The sequence below is a fragment of the Exophiala oligosperma genome (genome assembly GCF_000835515.1).
Source record: "Exophiala oligosperma strain CBS 72588 unplaced genomic scaffold supercont1.1, whole genome shotgun sequence".
Lineage (NCBI taxonomy): Eukaryota > Fungi > Ascomycota > Eurotiomycetes > Chaetothyriales > Herpotrichiellaceae > Exophiala > Exophiala oligosperma.
Genome location: NW_015622818.1, coordinates 529,737 through 548,404, shown reverse-complemented (window position 1 = coordinate 548,404; position 18,668 = coordinate 529,737). Strand labels below are relative to the sequence as shown.

At 49.8% G+C, this 18,668-nt stretch overlaps 4 protein-coding genes across 4 annotated transcripts; 3 read left to right on the top strand and 1 right to left on the bottom strand.

Moving 5' to 3' along the window:
• Window positions 1-802: 802 nt before the first annotated feature.
• On the top strand, window positions 803-2,393 carry PV06_00193 (uncharacterized protein; the record flags this gene model as incomplete). Its single annotated transcript, XM_016400662.1, has 4 exons — window positions 803-988; window positions 1,053-1,176; window positions 1,225-1,360; window positions 1,427-2,393. The coding sequence occupies 4 exons, from the start codon at window positions 803-805 to the stop codon at window positions 2,391-2,393; spliced, it is 1,413 nt and encodes a 470-aa protein (XP_016267715.1).
• Window positions 2,394-2,988: 595 nt separating this feature from the next.
• On the top strand, window positions 2,989-3,882 carry PV06_00192 (uncharacterized protein; the record flags this gene model as incomplete). Its single annotated transcript, XM_016400661.1, has 1 exon — window positions 2,989-3,882. The coding sequence occupies one exon, from the start codon at window positions 2,989-2,991 to the stop codon at window positions 3,880-3,882; it is 894 nt and encodes a 297-aa protein (XP_016267714.1).
• A 1,825-nt stretch (window positions 3,883-5,707) lies between these two features.
• On the top strand, window positions 5,708-6,547 carry PV06_00191 (uncharacterized protein; the record flags this gene model as incomplete). The annotated part of the gene is made up of 3 exons (XM_016400660.1): window positions 5,708-5,800; window positions 6,010-6,311; window positions 6,370-6,547. 3 exons carry the CDS (start codon window positions 5,708-5,710, stop codon window positions 6,545-6,547), a joined length of 573 nt encoding a protein of 190 aa, XP_016267713.1.
• Window positions 6,548-12,817: 6,270 nt separating this feature from the next.
• PV06_00190 (uncharacterized protein) lies at window positions 12,818-14,286 on the bottom strand. Its single transcript, XM_016400659.1, has 3 exons — window positions 13,883-14,286; window positions 13,239-13,802; window positions 12,818-13,151 (listed from the first exon to the last, which is right to left on the bottom strand). Exons 1-3 carry the CDS (start codon window positions 14,192-14,194, stop codon window positions 12,930-12,932), a joined length of 1,098 nt encoding a protein of 365 aa, XP_016267712.1. The 5' UTR covers window positions 14,195-14,286; the 3' UTR covers window positions 12,818-12,929.
• Between the last annotated feature and the right edge of the window lie 4,382 nt (window positions 14,287-18,668).

Genomic DNA, 18,668 nt, shown 5'->3' with positions numbered 1-18,668 from the left:
AATAAGTCGAGGTTAGCTCTTGCTCCGCTTGACCTCGGAGAGAGCAACGGACGGAAGATTGGGGCTTGCTTGAGGAAACACGGTTTGGTAGAAAAGCCACACCTGAGGGTAACGAAGATACCGAGCAGGCCATGTGTAGGCCAGATTAGAACCTGTGTTCAAAGATCCATCCTCGCACCACCACCACTAGGGTGCAAGCCCATGGTCGATAATGAACAACATCCGAGACCACAGTGAGCCATGGTCTGATTCTGTATGACATCTGCCGCCGGGGTTGGAGCACTGTCAGCCCATACTTCTATCATCTTGGTTGACCCACGCAGAGCGAATTGACCTTTGCCGTAACGTTCTTCGAGACCGTGTTGGAATGCTGACATTCCCTCAACCATCTTTTGTCTCACAAGCCCAAGCTGGGCTGTGCATTGAATTTCCTTGGTCGGAGTTTGAAGGGGTCTTGTGAAATCCACGCGCTTTGTGCATGATCGGGCTGCTGCAGGGCAGCGAGGAGGCAACGGCTGACTTTCTGAATTCTCAGTGAGGGATGACATTTCGCCAGGGTGTGAATGGGCTGCAATCTTTCTTTCAAATTCACCGCGGGTGGCGTAAAAGGCGTGTTATCAGAGGCTGTCCTCACTGCTTGTTTGAGTTGAATTGGTCGGTTGCAGAGTGAAAGGAGGTGAAAGAGGTAGATTGATCTGTTTTTCTTCGTCTGCCTGCATCGCCCTCATCTTTCTTTTCTCGCGGCGCGTCGTTTACCATCAAAGCAACAACCCACTAACTGTGAAGAATTGACATCGACAAAATGGATCCTTCTGCAGAAGAGATAATTGCTTTGGCAGAGCAACTTACTCAAACAGCGAAGGGCTTAGCTTCTGAGACTCACCCACCAGCGCGCAAACAACAAACAGCCTGCCTTGTCCTGCAGGCAAAGCAATTGATATGGAGTGTTCAAGATCCGCACGATGCACTCATGGACCATATTGTGAATGTGAGAATGAGACAGTCATGTCGTGCGATGTTGAAGAAAGTCGCTCTCCTAACAACTTGTTCAGGGTTATACGATCTCAGCATGCCTTGCAGCATCGAAGCTTGGTATCTTTGAAGCTGTCCCTCTTACTGGCACTACTAGTGCAAAACAGGTCGCCCAGCGATGCAACGCCGCAGAAGAACTGATTGGTAGGATGAAGTCTTTGCAATATTCAAACCTTCGACTGACTCTCGTAGTGCGATTGATGCGTCAACTGACTTGTGTCAACATCTTCAACGAGGTGCGTTTGGGAGAATGGGCACATAATCGACTTTCACTTGTGCACAGTGAACATGCTGGTCCCACCAGTGGCAAATGGTTGTATACTGTGTCGTGAGTCGCCCTCTGAAGCATGTTGATTTAAGTCATAATTGCCCTCACATGAATTGACACTCCTAGACTTGACGAAATGATGCCAGCAATGTATCGACTCAACCATTATCTTGAGCACTTTGGAAACCACTCTCTCCTCGACACCTACATCGAGACCCCGCACTCCTGGTTTTATGGTATGATCGGCAAGAACTTCTGGGAGGTCATGAATTCCTCACATGATCGAATCGAGAACTTCATTCGAGGCCTGGCACTGTTTGACTCGCTCCATCCTGTGGTTGCCATGTTCCCCTTTGAGAAGATTCTTCGAAATGGAAGTAATCCCAAGCGCCCATTGATGGTCGACATTGGTGGAGGTCGAGGTCTTGCACTGTTGGAAATGAGAAAGGGCTGCCCAAGCCTAAGCGGCGATCTGATCTTGCAGGACCGTCCATGCGTGCTCGAGGACATCTCCTATGACGACCTACCGGGAGTGACCAAGATGGCCCACGATTTTTTCCAGGAGCAGCCAGTGCACAATGCACAAGTCTACTACATCCGCCGCGTAATGCATGACTGGCAGGACAACGACGCCGCCCGCATCTTGAAAGCAATCATTCCAGCAATGGGTCCTGACAGTCGAATACTCATCTCCGACATGGCCATTCCAGAACCAGTGACTAGCAGAGATGCAGGAGCAATTTGGCTCGACTTAATGATGATGAGTATTGGTGGGAAGGAACGAACTATTCGAGATTGGCAATACCTGGCAGTATTAAGTGGGTTGAAGTTGGTGAAGGTCTGGCAGGAGCCAGAGAAATTCGGTCCCTTGTGCGTTGTCGAGTACATGCTTCCGGATGCCGACCATACTCCGTCACTCGGTCGAGCTATGGTGGATGGTGCTGCCGACGAGAACGAGATCACAACGCCAAAACTGGGTCCGAACGATGGAGGAAGCTTCATTGAGTATGATCTGGATTCTCCTGAGTCCAGGGACGTGGACTGGGAGGAAAGAACAGTGGTTGCTGATCGCGAGCAGAGCATGGAACTTTGAGCATTAAATTCAAAACAGCCTCTCATTCAAGCTGAGAAGCTTCGAATCCTTGTCCGACAGAATCGATACAGGCTCCTAGACCATGGTATGCTGCGAAAACATGCACCTATGCGACATGGTTCCTAACCTCCACCGAAACAGTCGATGTCGACCACAGACGAGTTGCCGCGAAATACGTCCCTACAGAATGTTGAATGGAACCACAGCATATGTTTGACAAGGGTTAATGTACCAACTACCGGACACTGAAAGTCGTGAGACCTACAAGCTTAAAGATACAGATGTTCAGGTCTACATAGACAACGCATTGAAACCCCAAGCTGAATAAACGTACTTGTCCATAAGCTGCAAGGGGTCAAGTGGTGACTCAGAACAGCCTCGTCACGTGTCAGGCTGTGAGGGGCATGTCACACCTCTCTTTCCTCGCTCTTGACCTGCGACCGAACTGTGACACTCGCTGTAACACGATTTCGAGGTTTGTCAACAAAACAACAGACCATTCTCTGCTACAAGTCAACAACGACCCGGCGCTACAAACCCTACATAAGCCTGTTGTCGACGCTGTGACTTCTTCATCTGGTCGACCGCTCCAGTCATGGCTTCTTATCTTTCGTACTTCACATCAAATTCATCGAGCGCACCCCCAACGTCCCACTCCTCAACTACACCCAACTCTAATTCGACATGGTCAAGTACCTTCTCCTCCAGATTCGCAAATCTACGCAAGGCTTTAACGAAGGATTCTGAGGAAGATGATCCTGACAACGAGGACTGCTCACATATCTCAAATGTCCTCCGGGCTTATTACGCTGAGAAAGGCCGCCCCTTGCCTGAATGGCTCCCTCCTGATCCCAAAAAGCCTGTTGCTGCTCCTCAGCTTCAAGGCTCGTATGGGCAGTATGGGAATGTCTACGGCTCACAATTCAACAACCAGCAAGTGCACTCGAGAGGATCATCGGGTGGGAGAGGAGGTGGACTCTCAGATCTCTGGGATTCTGCGCCTGCATCAGCTGCGCCTCCTGGCCAAAGTCTCAGAGCTGCCCGCCCGACACCACATTCTCTACGCTCGAACGATTCAGCGAGATCACATTCCAGTGGCAGCAGTCAAACAGCATCCTTCGGGGCGGCGGCGCCGATTGCCCGACCGCTTCCCAGTCAAAGAGCAGGAAGTTACCAAACAAACCCCACTGCAAATGCCCAGGCTTTGGGATCTCGAGACAGGTTGCGGGCTCGATTACAAGGAGGCAGCAGTGGTAGAAGCAGTCCAGCGGGAGCTATGAGCGGAGGTCAATCGTCCCATGGCTCCTCGGGCGGAAACCTAAGTACTCAAGATCGCAGTGGATCAACGCAGCCCTATGTTTCAGCTTCACAGCCCTGGGAAACGGGCGGCGAGGCATATGGGTACAATGGTGGCTACAACAGTGCAGGTCTTCCATCTTCGCCTTATGGCAACCAAGACCGTCGACAGCGCCCTGGAGGCCCGAGATGAAAGCATCTGATCTGATTGTGTAATCACAAAGACGATCTCAGACTAAAAGAAAGCGGTAACTTATAAGTGAGTGGCGTGAGAGCTCTAGCGACCGTCCACGGTATCGGTTATGCCGTTGGCCCCATCATGGAAGCTCATCCATGCAGGCAAATCACCCAGATCTGGACGCCGGAAGTTGTGGCGTTCTTTGTGCGTCTCGCCAATAGCTGTCGCCAGGGGGTCGAGAAGTGACCAACGCCTTTACCATGTCCTTTTGTTCCGCCTGAAAGAGAGCCTTTTCGGACCGTCCCAGCCTTGCCGATGAAACCAATTCCCGCGAGACCCTCTATAAACGAGCTCAAGGACGGATCTGGCGGGGTTGGCATTCGGCTATCTCATGTGCATCGCTGGAGTATACGAGCGAGCATGGAAAAAAATCTGTGGCTGACACTAGTAAGCCCTTGGCCGGGGACTTTGGTCACTGGAATCTCAGGCCATAGGGGCTTGGACATTGGGCTGAAGCAACGCCATCACAAAAAAGAGTAATCACTTCGAGAAGGGAATTGGAACCTGGTGGTTTGACACAGCCTCACATGTCAGAGGCTGAGGCAACACCAATCTTGAAGCAGCATAGTGTCATTCACCTAGCTTACTCATCACCCGCGGCTGACCTATGGACAACTTGGGTGATAACCGTCATCATTTATGTGGCACCATCGTCTGGAATTGTCGAATGAATGGACGCGAGACCCAGGTTCGATCCGCGTCCCTCTCCGGACTCACTACCCATCCGATCTGCCGACTCAAACGGTGGCCAGAGGCCTCAACCCTCTGGGTCCAACTATGAATAAGGTCGCCCTCGTTCTCCTGATTCCGATTATGTCCCGACATCCACATCGCAGGTAACCTTGGCTCGCTCCCACACTCTGCTGCTCTTCGGTCTAGCTTCCCCGGCCCCCACTTGGCATTCTGGCGAGTACCTCGCTAATACCTGAGCCGTCTATGATGTCGAAATCTGCGTCAGATGCTGGCTCGCCAGTCAATGGGTCTCATGCCCAGAAACAGTTGAGCTGCCAATTACAAGATTCGAGGCTGGAAACCTGAGGTTTCACTGTTCCCGAGGTCAAAGCGGACCAACTTTGAGGTCCGTTACAATGTTCGGATGATGACAATACCGAGCCTTGGGGTGGCGTGGAAATCGACGAGCAAGTCAAAGTACAATCCTTTTCCATTCTTGTCATGGCGCAGGCGAAACGTATCTGGAGAAGGCTAATGCCAGAACAGTATTTGTCCGAAAGTCCCTAGATAATACACCTGGGGAACTAAATCTGTCAGCCCTATCTATCTCTTTACCTTGAATTGTCACGTTGGTTCACCTCCATACACTGCCATATGACTTCCCATCGTGGGTGCTTGGCCCTATTTGTCTACTTCTGCGGTCTGACTAAGTCTTTGCAGCCCCCTTCCTGAGCTGGCAACTCCTGTCTTCGTTCATTGCTGCTTCACACATATAGTGCCTTATATCATCGCGATTATTCAAGCCAACCAAGGCTTTACACCCGCGAGGCGTGCCACTTGAGTTTTACTGTTTATGGACGAGAGCCACGGGCATGCTTCGAGCGACTACCAATCTTCACAAAGTTCACAGAGATCATCAGCGCATACTCGGAAAGACGAGGGGACACGTCAACTGAGCCAACCTCCTCCATCTGCCAGTTGCCCTTCTTATAGTCCATCCTCCCCTTCGTCAAATGCCTTTTCAACTTCCAACTCTCAAGAAGAACAGTCAACATCCTGAAGACCAACAACTTCACTTCAAGTACCGGCATCGATACAGGACAGCACCATGTCGCGACAACCCTCTGGAAATGTGGGTCGATCGCAACACTATCAACTGGTCTCTCCTGGAACTCCAGCTGATCCTCGTACCATGAGCCAAGTCAGTCCAGGTTTCGTTTTTGTAATAGTTCCTATGTTTGCGAGTCCTGCGTTGCCTTGATCTATTCACTTCCTTGTTTCATTTTCCCCTTCTCCTTTCTTGTCATCTTGCGTTTGAGTTCTTTGAATGTATTTCAAATATTTCAAATGCTTCAATGTTTTCGCGCACTCTCTTCTTGAAAGCCACTCGAAAGCTGACAAGAGATACAGAACAACAAAGACCAGTTGATCCAGTCGCTGCGAACACATCGCGTCAATACCATTACTGAACTACGTCGCATTGAGAAGATATTTGCCTATCTCGATTCTGCGGAGGTGACTGAACCCATGACCACGGCGTGGGCTCATTATGTCAACTCTAACAATCTCCTCAACGAACTGAGAGGTCTCACTCGAACGTACCCATTCAGTTCAGAATGCCTTGACGAAGCGAAATCTTTGGTGGTGCGAGACCCCAACAGCGTTCGCAGCTGGAACTATTGCTGGTTGGTATTGGTGAAGATGGAAAGAGAGTAAGCACTATATCGCCTTCCAACTTCAGTCACGTGGGCGCTGACTATTGGGACCTAGAAGCCTCGTCACCAAGCATGCCCGAGCTCTTGCGTCGAAAGCAAGTACATGGGGTGGGCGCCGGCCTACCGCCGCCGAATTCGACAAGTTGGTCAATGCATGTGTGGCAGAATGGACCCGTGCACTCAGGCAGATGCTCAGACATTGGGACAACCCCCCCAGCACGACTGGAAACTAGGCTCTCCTAGATATCGCAAGGACAGACAGACATGGACGTGTGCCCCATAGGGATATATTCGAAACATGCGGTCGTTACGCCAATGAGAATTTTGATGGTCTATTTGCTCGTTACTAGAGCTCAAGTACATGCCAGTGGACACGTAGCCTGGCAAGGCAAAGGAGGTTGCCTGAAGGTGGAGGAGCGGAGCTGGCCTTCGGTCAATGTACAATTTGGGTTAACTGTGACATGGGTTATGGTCTGTTGGCGTTTCTGGAGTACCACTTGTCAATGCAGGGCATGGGTCGAACCCCGGCGGCCGGCCTAACTAGCGAGGGGATTCTGGACTAGCGATGCGGACATGGTAGCTGGGTGTTTATTACGGAGTACCTGTCGATGCATTGTGTCTTTCAATACTCCGTATTCTTAGCACAGATGGGTCAAGATTTATCAGCACCCGCACACAATCCTGGCACTACTATATCTAAGCTCGATAGATCTATCGAGCGTCTACTGGTTAGATCAGTTCGACTGCGAGTGCGTGCGATTATCCCGTAAAACAAGTGCCGGATGATGCGCGAGGCTCAGACACACGGCCTGACGCCGTGGTACATGTGCGATGTATCTCGAGCTTATCCCGACCTCCATGTCGAACAGGAAGGTGCAAGAGTCAAAGTAGGTGGAACACAAAAAGCCCGGCAAGCAGCCTTCTACAGCTTTCCTTATGGCTGTTGATCTAGATCAGGACATTTATGCTTTCCTTTTTAGGCAGGCTGACGCCTTCAAATTCTTGAAGCTTCCACCCTCCAAGTTCTCGAGAGAAGACTCTTCTCATCTGCAAGGGCGAGGTTGCGCGCGAGAAGGTGGTTGCTCGCAAAGTTCGCGTCCCATGACACAATGGTTAGTGTGAGCTTATGGCACGAGGGTATGTGTGTGTTGTGTGATCACGGAGTAGCCCTAGGCGCATGCATGAGCTCTTAAGGTCGCAGCCTTGATATTTCGGCCCGACTTTGAGGCTTTCGGCAATATATTGTCAAATGATGCGCGAGATAAAGAACAAAGTCGATGGTCGTCTAGAAGTGGATCCCACTGTTGCCCCTTCGGCAGCAAAGACCATGACATATCCTTTTCTGGACCATTTCCTGAAACGCCGTGCCCAGGAAAGGAGATTTGTGTCCTCATCGTCGTGCTTGGTTTACGCGAACACACACCATGTTCGTCCATGACGGTCGATCGATGTCGAGAAAAGTTGGTGTTTTTGTCATGGTTCGGGGAATGGAGCCCCGAGTTGCAGTTCCAGATTGATCTGCGGTCGATCATTGATGAACAAGGTGGGAATGAAAAGAAAGTGATCTGCTGTTCGCACAGTACGAGTACGAGTAGAAGCCGCCGTGGAATATCAGAACAATACGGGGTAATGCTATCGTGCCATTTCTCACCAAACCCGGCCATGACAACGGACGTTGCGATTGGGGCCAAACCTCTACCGCATCTAGTAGTTCGCCATCTTCACCGGTCTGGCGCGTGGCAGCTGACGGGTACCTGATCCAAAACCCACCACATTGGGTGTCAGTACTGAGAAAAAGGGGTGTGGTGCCTTTTGAGAAGGTTGGTCCGGTACCTGGGTTGACTGATTACTCTTTGTTCAGATAACGGCCGATAGATCAACATTGTAGATTGAGCCCATCAGAAGCCGATATAGTGGTTCAACAGCCAGTAATCATCTACTCTCCCCTGCTCTCACCACAAACTCACCGTATTTGGCCGTGATGTGATGAGATCACATAACAATGCTTTCCATCCCAAGGAGGAAATAAATTGCCACACCAAATGTACCAATTTTGATCAATGCATCGTCGGAAACACTTTCTATCTTTGGTCTGAGTTTAAAAAATAAGGTCTGCACGTAACGGGAACGACCTTCGAAGTCGAAGGCATTTGCAATAATTACAACTTCGGGATTCATTTTATTTTTAATGATATTTACGAGAAATATGTCCCACCACTGTCACTTGTTCCTTTACCTACTGGTCAAGAGCCACCATATTCATCCTCGGAGTCAGATCGCAAGGCCACGACGAGATCGGACCTAGAAGAACAAAAAGTCATACGATATCGCAGGTAATGAACTCGAATACTTCAATGGTGATGGGTCGCTAATGAATTTAGTAAATGCAGCTGAATAATCCCGATGATGGTGGAATTCTCAATTGGCAAATCGTCCGCGTCCATATGATTGGAAATCTTCGCCTTCGCCACCTCCACCATCCACCACCTCGTCGACAGAATCTGAGGCGACCTATTACTCCCCCAAGTAGTGACAGTAGTTCACTCTACAACACACTATTTGGACCAGCGGATCCATCAAGCCGTCGCCCACTCCATCCCTACCTTTCGCCTCTTTAGGCCATCTCGGCTCCAGATCGCCAACTTCGAACCGTTTATTCCCCCATTCCGAACTCCTCCCTTCTGCCTCGCGCCGTGCATGTGGCGGTGGCGTGTGCTCGTATCCTCTTTTTCTGCCTGCTTATGCCGCCTTCAAGACGTATCGAAACACGCAGATCTCACAATGCACCGCATCGAGAGTAATGTGGCGACCTACGATTCATCGCATCTTGGGTCCAAAAGTTCAGAACGAGGGGAATAATATGTCATCAAGTCCGACAGAAACGTATACCAGCTGACAATGCATGCGAACACGCCATGTGAGACTATCGACTTACAGCGACTCCTCTACGGTGCCATCGGCGCAAGAGGCTTGCCATCTCGGACTCGGCACAAGGCTACAGTGTACGCCTCATCGACCAGCGTCCTCCCGCGCACGGAGGCTTTACCAAAATGCCCTTCGTCCTGCCGTCGCGGAGTAATCGTCTGATGGCCTAGAGAGCGTCCTATGACCAACACGGTTTCCACGGGGCCATGCCGTCGAACAGTCTAACAATATTGTCCGGTGCCGGGCCAGTTCAACTACTAGAAACCGTCGCCCGTCTCGGGATTTGATGCCCCGATCGTCGCTCAAATCGAGTCTTCTGCCTCTTTTAGGCCCAAAGAAGAAACAAGTGTACTCGTCAAAAGTCACACTTTGATGAAGTCTACTCGGCCTGACCCACTGACAAAGTGTATTGAGGCTACTCAGACACTCAAATGGTGTGTCTGTGGTCCTATGGTCGCGCATTGTTGGTCCAGAGAGAATACGTCCTGGGTGGTACCTTGGGGACCATACTTCGGACTACATTCTATTCCACCAAATGCCAAAGTTGGTATGGTTCGCTGCCACTTCTGCTAGTCTATTGGAGGCTTAACACCCATCAAATTGTTCATGTCTGATCGGTAGTTCCATACCTAAGGTGTCAAGGCGCTGACTTCTGCCTTCACTAGCGCCTGGGTTGGCGACTGCAGAGCAACAAAATAACCGGGCACTCTCGCCACGACACTACTGCTCGTCCGGACCTGCTGGGTCTGTCATTTGGTCAGACTGCCTCAGTCTACTGCCCAAAGTGCTACAGTCGCCTCGCAACAGGGTTGTTTTGGCCCCTTTTGACGTTTCGTGATGGGAGCGAACGTTCTCTAGATTGATGCCTGCGCGCATTCGACGGGTTCCGAATACGATGGCGGGAGTTTTTCCCGTATCATTAAAGAATCGTGGATCCTCAACTCCTTTCCAAAAGGACCATCGGTGAGCGAGGTCGCCCAGACATCAGACAATAATGTCGGCACTTGTCCCTCACCGGTAGGTATCCGCGGGAACATGTGCATGATGATCGTTGATACGCGTGATGCTCAAGGCAACCAGTTCAGGAATCTAATCAGCGATTGTGACCAGGATGGTAGCCAATTTTGCACGGCGGCGGTTCCGAAAGCAGGGAAAGGAACGACGTGATCACTTCCATTGCTGGTGACCAGCTCGGGCCCTTTCTTTGCATCAAGTGGATACTCATTCGAAAAGCTGTTGCATCTTCTTTCATGAACTAGCTACGCTACTGCAGCGCTATGGAGTTCCCTCACCTGGGCCTGGCTTACATATACAGGGCATTTTTACGAAGGGATGCTGACCTAAGGACTGGGACCCCACCAGTGGGTGGTCCGATGCAAGTATCATCCCCCGTCGGGGTCTTTGTTGGGCGCGCGGGACAAGCCCCTGGACTTTCGTGGATTTTCGGCCTGTTTGAGTTCGTTCTTGGGCGTCCAATACGCTCACGATTTGACCTTTGAACGATATCTCCTGCGGAGCTAAGGTTGACGATGTGCGCGGTCGAATTTCAGGACGCAGGTTCGCGCCGATACGAGTACGGTATGGGGCATCATATGCAGAGACCAACAGAATATTGCGTAACGCTGATAATTTCTGCAAGGTTGAGCTGTTGTTCTCCGGCCATCGGAGATTTCAACCACTGCAGCAGCAGGACTTCTTTCGGTCAGCCATCAGAAGGAGAGCAACGACGCCTTTCCCGGTTGACGCGATTGGTTATCTGCCAGCCTTTGGGTCTGGGAATTGAGCCAAGTTGGGTCACCATGTAACGGAGAGACCGTCCCGTGGAGGTGTACATGGTGGTTCATGAGACACGACATCTTTTTGTGCATATCGTCCAAGGGGCCCACCTGTCTGGCACATGAACAAATACGTGTTCTGGTCTCGCTCTGCTCAACCCCTTGAAGCGAGCCATCCTGATTCTTACTTGAACATCCCGGTATACCTGATGGTTGTGAGTCGTCTCACTATCTCTGCACTGACGTGGTCCTTCAGACTTGAAACCTTGTTTCCATGGTATGACCCGGCCCCCCTCCCCCCGTTATGCATGTGGTGAACCGGGCACTGCACGATGCTTCACCCTCATTCGAAACTCCGATAGGTTCGTTGCAGCGTCTCTGACCTGCATATGCTCGGTCAGAGCAAAGTTTGCCGTAGGAAAATCCCTTGGAAGTTTGCCGCAGTTCGTATATTCGTCCCTGCAAGCATGCTCGCAAGAGCTAGCTCGGTCTGGACAAGGCAATGTGGTCGTTGTAAAGAGCCAAGACAGGTCAAATGCGGCCCGGTTTGTGTGTGTATGCCCACAGCTCCCACTCTCTGGAGCGACATACAGTACACGACCTTTCGATCATGGCGGGCCGACCGCTCGTGCGCGCTTGCCGCTTAACCGGTAACCATCCATTGTTTCCGTTTTCCTCCTACCGTGGCATTGTCAAGGATGAGGTTTGTCAGTCGAGTAACTCAGAATAGCCTTTTGCGCCCTCGAAAACTTGTTTTAGTCCCGCGTGGGATGAGACGGATCAGTCACGGTTGGGGGACGTTTGAACGGTTTACCTGTTCCATGTCCTTCCAGGTTTGTAGTGGGTGTTTTTCCCCTTGCCTACCGAAAATATCCCCGAGGTCAGAAGATTTACCGTGCTTGTACTTTTCTTAGTAGGAGGAGAGAAGCAATTGTCCTATTCTTCTAGACCATGTTCGTTTGGGAGGTTTAGAATTGTCTACGGAACGACATTGCCCGTGTTCTCCTGGACTAGGTTTGTTCTTGTTACTCGTTTCCTTGTCTCCCCATCAGGTCCTTGGTTGTGCTTCGAACGCAGAAAAAGACACTTGCTCAATGTGACCAATAGCTTTGAAGTAAGTTGGGCTGTGAACATTGAAAAATTGAACGACATGCGAAGATTTTGAACCAAGTAATGTGCCTGTGTGGTAAGAAGAGAAAGGCAGGAAGATGATGTAAGCAAGCATCTAATTTGCTTAAACGGAAGGGTTTTCTTTTCATGTTTATCAAATCACCGTAACAAAGTCGGTTCATTCCACCAATGGATCTCATTTGATTGTGTGTATCGTGGCATTGTTCTGGAAAGAAAAAAGGGGGGAAGGAAGAAAGGATTCCGGGGGTTATTCTCTGATGGTCCGTCGTCCAGGGCTGCTGAGCTGAAGAATGAAGCACTTGTGTCACAACCTAGGTATGTTTTACATCCAGAAACCATTTCTGGACCACCACCACCATCATCATCATCGCTGTTCCGTCTCTGTCCGTCGTGATTAACCGTTCGCATCTGCTGTCGATGGTAGATGCATAAACGACGACGATTCTCCCTTGTGGCGCAGTAGAGACGTTCCCCCAGGGGTCCACGAAAAGGATTTTTCTGAAAGAATCGACCGGCTCGAAACCTCGCAACGATACGAGAGCGGTCAGGCACGTCTTGTCATGTCCACCCTCCGGGGGGTGGATCGAATACCCGTTTCAAGGTCCAGGCCCATTCAGGAAGGCTTTCTTAAGCTAGGAATATGCGTTGGGTTGTAGAAAGAGAGAGGCGAGGAATTGGTCATGGGTGAAACGTAATTGTTGAATCACGCACGAATGTCGCGGATTCTTTTATAACAAATGGTATCGTCAACGTCATTGTATTTCTTTTTTTGTTTAGGCGTCATCTAAACCTTGGGTCCGCTCAATTTGCTAGCAACGGTCTTGACGGCAGCCTCTTCACGGCTCAAAATCCACATGAACAACATTTGTACGAAAAAGGCGTACAGGGCCAAAAAATATGTCCTTCGGTTCTTTTGTGCTCGAGCCACGGTATATGAACTCCCACCACGCATGGCCGAAGGATCTCCAGAGCTATCCGGTAGGAGAACGTACTTTAAAGACCGAAGCTGCAAAATGTTTATTAGTGATAGTCCCCCAGATCTCATCCCGGAACATTGCCTTGCACGCGGTCCGGAGGGGGAGGGTACACTTACCAAAAAGAATGCGTTCGCGTACCATGTGTACAAGAACAGTGTCCAACCGACCCAGTTGTTCGTTCCACTTCCTCCGGTCAAGACTTCGCTGAAGAACAAGGTGACTATCACCCCGACAAACTTGTAACCAGAATACGCCATCAAGTCGAGTAGTTGAGAATCGTTGCTGATGCTGAGCATGTACATGGCTAACTTGAGAACGATGATCTCGAAAAAGATGACCGCAATCGCCGTGCTCGTGATGCTGCCCAATAGTTCGGGATGGAAGGATCCTCTTATGCCCGCCAAAACGGTCGAGAGCAGAATGTAGGTTATTAACGCCATGATCGGAATGTACATGTCTGGAGAGTTGAGGTCGTCGCGGGGAGGGAGGTAATTGAACGAGTAGGACTGTTGGGTCATGGTGCCGTCTGCCGCCGTGGAGGAGGTGGTCATCCTTGCTTGTTGTCGAGTCCATGGTTTGTGGCGCCACGGAAAGAGGACGAGGATCAACTTTCGGACGACGTACGAGTTCGACACGTTGAAGTAGTGTTTCAACGCGGATATGGAAATGTACCGGTTCAACTGCGCGAGACGGGAGAGGGGTCAGCGAATGGGGTCCCTTGGGTGAATCACCAAGGGTGCGTCGTGTTTCTACAACGTACGTTTTGCTCCATGTATTCTTGACCGGCCTTCATCGCATGTTGGCCGACTTGAAACGACATCTGCGCAGTCGGATCATTTATGAAGTTGAAGTTCTGCCCGAATCCTCCTGCTCCTGCTCCACCGGCGCCCCCGCCGCCAGCTGCCGGAGGAGACTGGTAAGGGTTGCCATAGCTATTCATCTGAGGTTGCGAACCTTGCTGGGACACCGGAGGAGGCGGTGACCGCAGGTTGGGTACCTGTGAGATGTGCTGAGGTCGGGGATGGAAGAGTTCGGGGGATTTCTGAGGCGGCTGAAAGGGTGTCCGTTGCATTTTCCCGTGAGCAGAGAGATCTTTTTTGGGTCTTTGCAGGTGGCCAGGGGAATTTGGAATCTCGGGTCTTTTCAAGTCTCACGAACGTTGACGATGCCAGTCTGTCATGTTCAAAGGTCCCTTTTAATTATTTGTTAGCGTTTGGACACGGTTTGGAGATGTTTCTCCGCTGCTGCCTCTTCGAGAAACTCTGCATTGCTGCTTTTATTTGCTCTCAGCCTTGCGCACCCCTGGCATTGTCAGCCTGACCACTCTCCTCCAGCGAAAGCTGATAGGAAAAAGGCTCTCGCACTGAGTTGATTGATATTTTGTCTTGAGAGCAATTTGTAAAATTCTAGTGTAGTGAGAAGGAGAACTTATGGAGCTAAGGCTTTCCGAAGATCCATAAAGCCAACCATAAAAGACAACTACTCGAAGATGTCGCGCCAGCAAATCCCTTGAACGTAGAAACAAAGTGATCTTCTACCGCACCGTAGCTAAGAAACATCCACCTCTGCCTATATGGCTTCCATTCATCTTCAAACATTCTAATAGGGCACTCAATGAGCAAAACGAACGTTAAGTCTCTTGGTACCAGTATCCTTGGTAGTCGACAAGTAGTTCGCTTGGTCGAAGTCGCTCAGAGCGTTCCATCGCTTGCCTTTCCGCTGATTTCGCTTGACGTAGTACCATTTTGCCACATAGAACAGTACAATATTGGCCGAAGTAATGCCCACAAGGATCTTGTTTCCACGATAGTCTGTGTGAAAATGATATCAGCACAACAGATCGAAGACATGGCTAGCATTATGCTGAGGTTGTAAAAGACTCACAGTAGGGCTTGTCGTCGTTTCGATAGATATTGACTGCCACAATAGAACCTATTTGATAACAAATGTTGTATACTGCTGCCGACACAGCTCTTGTACCGACACTGTTGGAGTTTCGAGAGATCATCCCGACAAGGATCGCATGAGCTGTTTTTGACCGTGGTTAACGACACATTGAAATGCCAGAAGATAAGCTTCACTCACAATAAGGCTCGCCGTTTATTCCCGTGAGCAGTGCGTAGCGTACCCATGGACTAGCCGTCGCCGGTATCGCTAGCAGACCGATGAAGAATGGCAACATCCACCAATTGCTGAGGGAACTGAAAATAAGACGTTCGCGGTATCTTTCGCTCATCCAGACAACCACAAGAATCTTATCGCATTGTCAGTCAGGAGATCCGTCAATACTATGTCTTGCTCACTCACGTTGACGAAGAATAGAAAATAGCCTGGAATTGCTAACATGTTCGCTTCAAAGACAGAGTATCCGAGAGTCCGTAGGGTCAGAGAGAGATAATTGGCAGCAGGTTGGAACGGGATGAATGCTGTGATTCCAAGCTTGTACATCAGCGTTAGCCATGGTCATAATTAGCGGTCACGGAGCTCACAATATAAGTTGGCCAAAGATCATAGTCTGTGACCGCATGCCAGATACCTTTGAGGTCAACATGTTGTCGGTTGTTCATGTCTCCCTTGGAAGGATCGTCGCGGAGAATCCGATTGACGCCAATCTTCTCTTCTCTCTCAGTGAACCACCCGGTCTTTGAATGTAGCCAAGCTGCTCGACCTCGGAAGATCTTATGGGTCTCGGCAATACTAGCTGGCATCACCAAGAACGTGACTAGCCCAACAACCACGCTTAGAAGACCTTCAATTAAAAGGCTAACCTGGTATTAGCCTTTTGGAAAACGGTAAAAGCCAATCGATACCTACAGCCATTGCCATCCTGCCCAGTTGTGTAATCCTCGCATCTTCAGAAGTCCAGCTGCCAGCAAAGCTCCGACGATCTGGGTCAGAGGAATCGCCGTCCAAAATATCGAAAGTCGGATAGGTAATTCGTTGGATTTATAAAAGTAGGAAAGGTAGAGAACCATCTCGGGAATGAACCCTTGTAGATTGTCAGCATCAGGTATAGAGACATATGTTATTCTGAGCCAGTAATGATCATTGCACAAAACTTGACTCGTATAGATATGACAAACCTCCTTGGGAGAAGCCCAGTAGAGCTCTTGTGATGAAAAAGCCGGTGCGGTTCTTGATTACAGACTGACAAGCGCAGATAATGCCCCAAATACAGATCGAGATTGGAGTCATAACATCAGGACCAATCTTCTTGCTCAACAGGCCTCCTGGGAGCTCGGCTGCAAGGAAAGATGCGAGGTAGATTGTTTGCCCACTGTTGAAATCGTTGGTGTTCATATTGAGGTCATCAAGCTATCGAAATGAGCTTCATTGTGCCAGCCATTGGCCGAAATATGGTTCTTACCATGTTGTCTGAAATCGCACGATTGATATTCCGCCGGACTAGGTCAAGTGAGGCGAACATGATCCAGACCCAGACCATGATGCGCCAATTGAGCTTGGAATAACTGTCAAAGACCACAGACGCACAGTGCTTAGGCCATGATGATAACATACCTTCCGTACAAGTTTTTTCTCTTCGCTCGCACTCCATTGACACGTTGGATCAAATCGATGTCGACCCTCGTATTTGGCCGTCTCGTAAACACTTTGCCAATATTGAGCATTCTCGGGCGCACTGAAGGGGTGTTGCTGAGTTGATCCAAGCCATGTATCTTTGTTACTGCTCTGGTCGTCCTCGATATCAAAAGGGACCGTAGCCCCCATCTCAATACCTTTAGATTCTTCGTTTTTGGCCATTTCGGATGTATGAGTGCTTTTCTCATCCATACTATTTGAAGATGAACAGTAGAGATACTATATTGAGTGAACTCTATACCGGATGAAAATGTTGATATATTAGTAGTATGTGGTGTGAAGACCCTGGGAGATCTTATAGGTTTCTGCATATCGCAACGAGCCTCTTTCTCTGCTTTCGCTGCAGATAGCTTTATCGGTTGGTTGAGTGCACCAAAACACAGCTGTATCACGCAATATCTCTGGAAATGACGGAAAGACCAGAAAAGTCCTTGATTGCACCAAGGAACACGGCAGACCGTCGTGGGTTGAGGTCAGCATACGGGCCTGTACTTCTTCCCTCACGGGGGCTCCAAAGCCTCGAAGGTTAGGGAGTCTCCACTTCAATTTTCCGCCTTACGATTTAGGTAGCGGTATTATGGTTGAAGGGTATAATCTTTCGGGGTGAAACTCCATGGGAGAAGAATCCTTGCACCTCGACAGCCATATCATGCCAATGAACGGAGTGGATCTCCGACGACGTGGAATCTTGACACTAACGGACTTGGACTCCTAAGCCTTGGATCCACATTTGCTGGCTTATCGCAATGCTTTGCTCGTGAGTCGGCAACACCTTGAATTGACTCAGATCAAGGCGGTCCGTCAGGCTTGGTATTCTTGCACTTGGCTCACTGGGAAGATTACGATAGCTTTCTCCCTTGAGGTTCAAACAAGCACTTGATACTGCGGAATTGCACGAATCAACTCCAGGATCAGAAACATCAGCCATAATTTAGATACCAACTTTAATATTTTATCTCAACGGCTAAGACAGTACTGCAAGAACGTAATCTATCCGAGAAACTAAGAGGCTCGCCCTTTTTGGCCGATGTTCTCTGAGAAGCTGTATCAAGTTGATTTGACCATCGCTCAAGCACTTCAAGTGTTGTATGTCACTAAGATCGATGGAGACTTTTCCCTTTGGCGAAGAATGCAGATATCAGTGCGACTGCCGCAACTGCCGTATTCGCAATGAACGCATATCGAAGTGCTGTGTAATAGACATGACGGGCGGCCAATTGAACGTCGGGTGGGAGTGTCTTGAGCACAGATACAGAGTGCCGAATCTCGTCAATGAGCTGTGCCAATCTGGGTTAGCAGATGTAATTCATTGATTGTCCGAAGGCTGCTTACTTTGTCTTGGTTTGGCATCCCGTGAAGCGCCGACGGCAGCTCTTGTGCGAGGATGTTTTGTATCAATGTAGATGACGCCGCAACACCCCAGACCGTACCCATGGAGCGAAAGAGATATACCATTGAGGTAGAAACGGCTTGCTCTACAGAGGGTAAGCTGAAGCACCATACCTTGAGGGGACGTACTCACGATCGTGATCAAAGGCAGCCAAGAAGGTGAAAAGGATGGCAGGGTACGACATCCCCTGTCCGAAGTTTGCTGGAAATAAGTACACCAAGTATTTCCACGACGAGTCTTCGTATTCCAGGGAAGCGACAAGGGCATTCCCTACCATCATCAGCAGGCATCCAGTCCGAACAAGCTCACTCAGGCGGCCCCAGCGGGACATTATGATGCCCGATATGAGCCCACCCACTGGTGTTGCCAAAGATGGTATGACAAGTCGCATCCCTGCCTGTGAGGCACTGTCGCGGAGAACAACTTGGAAAAAAAGGGGAAGAACAAACAGAAACTATTCATCCTTCAGCAAGTATTTGCCTAATTTATGGCAGGATGACTTACCGAGTATGCTGCCATGCCGACGCAAACATTGCTGATTAGATTCGATACAGCA

Excerpts from the sequence above, each read along its gene's own strand:
- PV06_00190 (XM_016400659.1), bottom strand. The coding sequence starts at position 14,194 with ATGCAACGGACACCCTTTCAGCCGCCTCAGAAATCCCCCGAACTCTTC. Across the intron at positions 13,803-13,882 it reads AAGAATACATGGAGCAAAAC|TTGAACCGGTACATTTCCAT; the intron begins GTACGTTGTAGA and ends CGTCTCGCGCAG. Across the intron at positions 13,152-13,238 it reads ACGCGAACGCATTCTTTTTG|CTTCGGTCTTTAAAGTACGT; the intron begins GTAAGTGTACCC and ends AACATTTTGCAG.